This window comes from Cicer arietinum, chromosome 5, assembly GCF_000331145.2.
Source record: "Cicer arietinum cultivar CDC Frontier isolate Library 1 chromosome 5, Cicar.CDCFrontier_v2.0, whole genome shotgun sequence".
Classification (NCBI taxonomy): domain Eukaryota; kingdom Viridiplantae; phylum Streptophyta; class Magnoliopsida; order Fabales; family Fabaceae; genus Cicer; species Cicer arietinum.
In genome coordinates this window covers 50,492,839-50,500,697 of record NC_021164.2, presented here as the reverse complement: position 1 = coordinate 50,500,697, position 7,859 = coordinate 50,492,839, and the positions used below count along the sequence as shown (strand labels likewise).

General features: G+C 30.0%; 1 protein-coding gene across 3 annotated transcripts in view; it reads left to right on the top strand.

The window, feature by feature from the left end:
* The first annotated feature begins 836 nt into the window (after positions 1-836).
* LOC101511441 (NEP1-interacting protein 1) overlaps positions 837-7,859 on the top strand; it is a 14,998-nt gene continuing 7,975 nt past the window's right edge. Inside the window, exons 1-6 of one of the 3 annotated variants that reach the window (XM_073368476.1) lie at positions 837-956; positions 1,058-1,153; positions 1,446-1,597; positions 2,629-2,712; positions 2,798-2,971; positions 4,053-4,446. In XM_073368476.1, the coding sequence (XP_073224577.1) occupies positions 1,099-1,153; positions 1,446-1,597; positions 2,629-2,712; positions 2,798-2,971; positions 4,053-4,184 (597 nt within the window). In that variant the 5' untranslated portion in view covers positions 837-956; positions 1,058-1,098 and the 3' untranslated portion in view covers positions 4,185-4,446. The other 2 variants (XM_027334551.2, XM_004500009.4) reach the window with 2 other exon arrangements.

The window sequence follows — 7,859 nt, the reverse complement described above, 5'->3', positions numbered from 1 at the left end:
GAAGTATCTTAATTTTTACATATAAGTGTCACATGCTAATAATCGTGAAATTTAGGAGTAGGTGGTAATTTATGTTGTGTCTTTCAATTTTTCAACGCTCGTGCTGTTAGGGATGTTCCCAAATTGGAATATGGTTATTTTTTTATAAAACCAAATTGGAATTGTTTGAATTTGAAGAAAAAAATATCCGATATAGCCCCGTTAGTTTTGTTAACTACTTAATTTTTTAGGTAAGAAAAAACTATTTAATTTTTTATTTTAATTTTAACCTTCTAATATTCAGAAAAACGGAACCATGATAATTTAGAATTTTGTGAAATAAATAAATAATTTTATTTTTTATTAATAAAATTTATTAATCACTTGATTAAAATATTTAATTTATTTGATTCTAAAGTTAAAATATTTAATTTATTTGATTCTAAAGTTCAATCCAATTCAAATTATTTAATTTAAGATTGAATTGATTTTTTATTTTATTAAAAGTGACTAGAATACTAAAATTAAATTAAATTGCAAAGTACGCTAATTAATCCAACACCAAACATCATATATTGAATAGCGAGGTTAGTTAATGGAAATAATTGAATTCATGTAGCTAATTATTGACTATACTCATAATAAATCGAAACATGTAAATATTTTGGTTTGGTACTTAGATTTTAATACATAGAATACGAAAATCAATTTTTTTTTCAATTTTTTTTTGGGTTCAAGTGATGTGCCATTGCATTGAATTGGATGTTGATGAACACCCCTACTTGCAACAAACTTTATACTCTTCTCATAAAACATTATTTCTATTTCATCTACTCACAAGCAACGTACATAGTAAACAAATATAAATATCACTTTGCCATTTAACACTATATTTGTTTCTAAGATTCCATTGCATTGGATATATAATTTTAGAAAAAGCTAATTAAAGTGACTTTGCTCACCCTTTAAATGCTAGAGTATGTAACTTCATTTTCTTCAAGGAAAAAACAGTTACAACGTTTTCTTATCTTATTAATTTCACAAATGCCTATTCTCAACCTTTTTCCTGCTATGACAGAGTGGTTTTCTAGCAATGGTTGTTATGCATGTAGGCTATTGATGAAAGCTTTTGAGAAGCTTATTTTTGCTGAGTTTATTTTCATTTTAGCTCTAGGTATGTTGCCTCATCTCTCACTTGTAACATTATGAATTTGTTTTTTAAGTACAAATGTAAGAAATTAGTGGTCACGTTAATTTATCAGATTTAAAAATGTGACCTCCTTAACGGTCATTAATTCAGTGTCTTTGAATTTATTAATTGAGTTAACTATGGTTGTCAATTCCTAAGAAAAACATTGCTATATGTCATATCATATTGTACATTTCATAGTTTAGGCATGTAATTTGAGGTCCAAAGTTCAAGAATTGGTTACAACTAACTAGTAATGCTTGATGTTGGTGTATAGGAGGGTCCATAGTGGGAATAATTGCAGGAGCAATTCAAGGGCATACCACAGAAGGTGGTTTTCTTGAAGGAGTTGGCAAAGGAGCTGTTACAGGTGCCATTGCAGCTCTTGAATTGTTCAATCCTGCTGTTTCTGATGAGCCAGTGTCTAAGGTAATGCTGCAAGTTCCATACTTTGTTAGTAGGATAGATTCTTGTTGTTAGGTGTTTGGATGACACATTAGACACTCACCTACATGCCAGTTTTGTAGGGTTGAGTTAAATTCAATCCAAATTTTATGATGATATATGAGTCTATGTAAGATCGGTTGGATCATCAGTTGTGATTAGGCCACTCGGGTTGCACTCTCAATATCCAATCTTGAGTATATTAAAAGTTTTACATTAAATAAGATATAATTTGAAAATATTACTATTCTGAATCGAGATCAAAGAACGCATATATGAAAGCAAAGTTCTATTAACGCTTATATTTTTCATCAACGAGACTTTAACCTAATATCTTATATAAATTGGTCTAGAATTTAGACTCTTGGTATCTGGAATCTGCATTGGACTATAATTCATCTCATCAGAGTCGAGAGAACTTATATAAACAAAGCTATATTTGTTTTATTTTTTCTGTCCTCAAGACTACAAATCAATAGATTACTTAAAGAGAAATTAAGTTTTTCACCACTTGAATCAACCAACACTGGTAAACCAATTGGCTACTCTGGACTCATTTTACATTGATATTATTGTTCACTAGGCCATGTCCAAGGCCTCTCTCTTTTAGTATGTTCTAATGGTTTTAAATTAGTTCTGCAACCGCAATTACGAACCACAATATAGCATTTTTTTAGGTATTTGCAATTTTATCTATAATAAACACAGTTGTATGTATTTTATAACAGTATAGAAGTTTGTTGCATAACTACAATCGTAACTGCAACCACAATTCTTCATACATAAATGTTTGTCGGACACAAAATCCAACATCAACATCGTATGTATATATGATTTTCTCTCTCCTCAATTTCAACACCACTTACTTTTAAATTGTATTTTATATTATATCAAATATCGTGTCTAACTTTTGTGTGTCTAAATAACAAATCTCTTTCTTTATATTAATGGTTGAAGAACTCAAGTGTGGGGTTACATATTAATGAACTTCTTCTAAACTTGGTGCTGATTTGTAGGTTGTCCTATTGAAAGGTTTATTTAATGGGAAAGTATTTATGGAATGGATATGTCCAGCTGTTGCACAAGCTTATGAATGTCATGTAAGGATAAACATTAGAATTTTATTTAATTATTTAGTTATAATGATATCAAAGTTACTCAGATTTGGTGAATCATTTGTTTCAGATCAACACACAAGGAACAACAAACAGAGAATCATCAGATGTTTATGATGATAGAGGAGTCACACTCAAAGGCATGCCCCACAATTTTATTCAAAAGCTTCCTGTTCAGGAATTTGAATCTACCGAAATGTTGAAATATTACCATGAAAAAACGTGTTGCTCAATTTGCTTCCTGGTAAGAAAAAGCTATTAATTATTGGTTGAAGTTCAAACGAATTCCACCAAATTTACATGAGATATATAATTTGGTGGAATTTTATAAATTTTAATTAGTAAAAAATTTAATAAAATATGTGTGTTAAATAATATATTTTGAATAATGTAGATATTATTTTTGTCTACGAATGATTTAAATTTGTGTTTAATTATTTGGTTTAATTGTAGTTTAAATTTTTTAATGTTTATTAATTTACGAAATTGGTTTTTTCTATTTTAAAAGTCGTCAGTTTTTGTCTCTCTCATATTTTTGAATTAAAAAAATGATGATTTGATATTATTTAAATAATGTGACATATGATATGTTAATGTAGAATAATTAACATTTGTGAAATTGCAATAAAACCTTTTAAAAACTTAACTTTTAATTTCAAAAAAATTTCATTTTTGTAATTTAATTAATAACATATAAAAAATTAATGAATCTGAATGGTTTTATATCATAAAATCGTATGTTACATTAAAAATATAATTATTTAGTTATAATGATATCAAAATTATAATTAAATTAAATTATTTACAATTAATTACTTATTGGGATTGATTCTGATAAATAAAAAATATATAAAATAATTTATAATTAAATATATTTATGTATAAATAAGTTGGATGATAAACTTGAGACTAAAATTTAATTATAAAAACAACTTCAAATTTTATACTCAAATTAAAATTAATTTTATTCAAAAATATTAAATATGTAAAAAAATCAAATCTACCTAAAACCGGATCTTGGTTGAGGCAGGTAGGACATGGCCACTCCAAAACTTTTAATTTTTTCTATATTAAATATCAAATATATTTATACATATTGTACCCTAAAATAGCAATTATATACATAATATTGGACCACTCTGGCGCAGTGGTAAAACTTTGTTTTGCAACTTTAAGATTCAAGTACAAGTTCAAGTGTTACCTAAACGGTTATTTATTATCTTAGGCAAAAATATTGGTCAGGTATTTAATATAAATTTTAGTGGCACTATTTATCACTAACTTGTCTTATAGAAACTATTGCATATATAATTAATATTCTGCAGGACTTTGAGGAAGGAGAGTGTGTGAAGATACTTCCAAATTGTTGCCACATTTTTCATTTGGATTGCATTGACGAATGGTTAGTCCAAAAAGGATCGTGCCCAATGTGTCGAGCTTATGTCACACATTTATGAATTGGTGGATCAATTTTCATGAAATATGCGTATATATGATAACAAGTTGGGTTAGGTAGAACCCAATTTTGATTAAAAATAAATAAAAAATTCAAATGGATAAAGTTAATGGCACATTTATATTGGTTCTGCTGAAATTCTGGATAGATATTCAGCTAACTAATATAAAGTGTCGAGGAATTAATTTGAATTTTGTGGAAAACATATTTATAATCATGCCTTCAATAAATATTTATAGAAATTAAACTTAATTAATCAAAAATTTGAATACCTTAACAATAATGTGTACTAATTTTAAATGTTTTGAAAGAAAAAAGAAATGCAGTGTATATTTATTTTGAATAGTACAATACACATTAAATAAAATGACTATTATATATATATATAAGATTTAATTGCATTTGAAGTCTCCTAATTTTTACTAATTTATAAAATTGATCCATCTATTTTAAAATTTAACAGTTTTAGTTTTTCATTCTGATTTTTTAACTAAAAAAATAGCGATGTAGGATGTTTTAAATAACGTGACATTTGATATCATAAAGTAGAATGATTAACATCCATAAAATCGTAATAATATTCTCTAAAAATTTAACTTTCAACTTCAATTTTTTTATTTTTATAATTTAATTAATGATATATGAATAATTAATGTGTCTAAATGATTATATGTCATTAAATCGTATGTCACATTATTTAAAGTATGTTAAATTACATTTGTGGTCCCTTAACTTAATTTCAGGTAACGTTTTAGTCCTTTATCTTTTTTTTTTCCCGACTTGGTCCTTTATTTTAATTTTAAGTGACAATTTGATATTTTATGTTTTAAAATTTCAACAATGTTATCCTTTTTTATACAAAAATTCAAAAAAAAAAATCAAAACTCATAAAATTAATTATATTCTTCAATATAATACAAATTTCATCAAATTCGTAACGCAAATCTTCAAATAAACTCATGTTTTCATACTTTATTTGATATTGTTAGGAATAAAGGACTAAATCGGGAGAAAAAAAAAGATAAATGACTAAAACGTTACCTGAAATTAAGTTAAGGGACCACAGATGTAATTTAGCATTTAAAGTATGTTAAATTATTATTTTTTGTTAGTTCAAAAATATGAATAATAAACCAAAACTATAGACTTTCTTATTATTTCAATTCAAATAGAGAGACATATTGACCATAATATTTTACTTGTCAGTATTTTTTTATTCACTTACTTATGTGACACATTATTGTAAGACCCATAATTTTAAAGTACCTTTTATGTATTTTTGGTATATTTTGGATTTTGGCTCGGAGGCTTTTAAGCCAAAGTTAATAATATTTTGGAGTTTTATAATCAAAAAGATATTTCGATGCCAATTAGAATTTCCCGTCGATAAATAAATTGAATTTAACTGCGGAAAATACTTTACGGTTAATTTAAGGCGTTTCGGGTGAAACGGTAATTTAATAAATATCTAGATTTTGAGATATTTGTTAAGTTATATTTATTTTTTATATATGTTTGCTTGGAGGGAAAAAGAAAGGAAAACTAGAAGGAAGGAAAAGGAAAAGAAAATAGTATATAAAGGAAGGAAGGAAAAAGGAAGAAAGGAAAAACAAAGGAAAGAAATAGAAAGGAAGGAAAATCTCAAATTCCATCTTCTTCCTCTGAACTCACGTGAGCTTTCACCAAAAATCCATCCTTTCTCCATTTCTCGTTTTCGTTGCTTCCTTTTCTTCAAAGCTAGTGACCCAAGGTCGGGTATGAGTTAAATCAAGGTTTTTGCAACTCCACTCTTCCTCTTTGATTCGAAAACGAAGAAAAACGGTTTTGAGATCCAAACACAAACCCCTCTGTTTCTCCTTGATCCAAACCTCATTTCTCGAAGAGATAGAAGGGAAAGTTGCTCACCTCCGTGCTACGGTGCTAGTGCACTAATTTGGAAGCGGCGTTGCGAGCGGAGATTTTACCGGAATTACTCACGGTACCGGAAACGTCCGTTAAAGCTAACGTTGAGGTAAGGGCTCCTTCCAAACTTCTAGCTTGCATTAGGGACTTATCTGTAGTTGTGTGGGAAGGAATTTGTTAGGGTTAAATGTATCGATTTGGGGAAAAACGAAACTAGTGCGTTATGGGTAAAAACCTTAGAGTTAGGTTTTGTTTATAGTGATGAATGTTTCGTGGTAAATGAAATTTGATGTATCTGGGTGTTATGTTGCGTGATTTGTGTTCGTTGTATTTGGTGTGTTCGTACTTGATGTTTGTTAATTGGTGTGGTTGTTGTGAATTATGGTTTGAATGTGAAAGTATGTTTGAATTTGTTTCTGTGGAATTTGAAAACCATTAGAGTTAAACGAGTATTAAAAATGGGGAATCTTTTAATACCTCGGTTTGCTTAATGTGTATTTGAGGGAAATGCTTAAGTTAACTGGGCGTTGAGAATGGGGAATCTCTTAATGTCTCGGTTACTTAACTATCGTTTTTGAAAATCGTTTCGGTAAATGAGTATTAAGAATGGGGAATCTCTTAATATGACTGTTTGCTTAACGTTTTGTTTTGAAAATCATTAAGTTAAATCGGTATTAAGAACGGGGAATCTCTTAATGACTTATTTAATTAATGTTGTTTGAAAGTCGTTTAAGTTAAATGGGTATTAAAAATGGGGAATCTTTTAATATCTGCATTTGCTTAACGATTGTTGTGAATGGAGTCTGTGTATGCTCATGCATTTCATTTGGTAAATTGTGTCGACCCGTGATAGGTGACACCTTGGTAAACTGTACGGACCCGTGATAGGTTGTACGTTTGCGATTTACATTTTAGTAAATCGTGTTGACCCGTGATAGGTGACACCATGGTAACTGTACTGACCCGTGATAGGTGGTACATTTACGATTTACATTTTTGGTGAATTGTGCTGACCCGTGATAGGTGGCACCTAGGTAAACAGTACTGGTCTGTGATAGGCGGTACGTTTACGATTCCCGCTTTTTCTTTTAGTAAATCGTGTTGACCCGTGATAGGTGACACCATGGTAACTGTACTGACCCGTGATAGGTGGTACATTTACGATTTACATTTTTGGTGAATTGTGCTGACCCGTGATAGGTGGCACCTAGGTAAACAGTACTGGTCTGTGATAGGCGGTACGTTTACGATTCCCGCTTTTTCTTTTAGTAAATCGTGTTGACCCGTGATAGGTGACACCTCGGTAAACTGTACTGACCCGTGATAGGTGGTACGTTTACGAGTTACTATTTAGAAAATCGAGTTGACCCGTGATAGGTGACACCATGGTAACTGTACTGACCCGTGATAGGTGGTACGTTTATGATTTACGCATTTTAGTAAATCGTGCTGACCCGTGATAGGTGGCACCTCGGTAATTGGTACTTTGGCCTGCGATAGGCGGTACAATTATGATTTACGGCCCTTCGAGGAGGGTTTTGGTTTGGAATTCCGAGTCCATGCATTTTGGCATATACGCATTGCATTAGGGTGCCTGGCACGCGAGTCATGTTTGATTTGAGTTTATGATTGAGTGATTCGAATTTTGATTTATCGTGATAACTGAGATGAAGGTGTTAAGTGCTATGTGTTGTGTATTGTGTGTGAGTATGATGGTTATCGAACCTTCGTGTGTCGTAGTAATCGCGTAGGAATTGCTAAGTGTTAAGTTGTG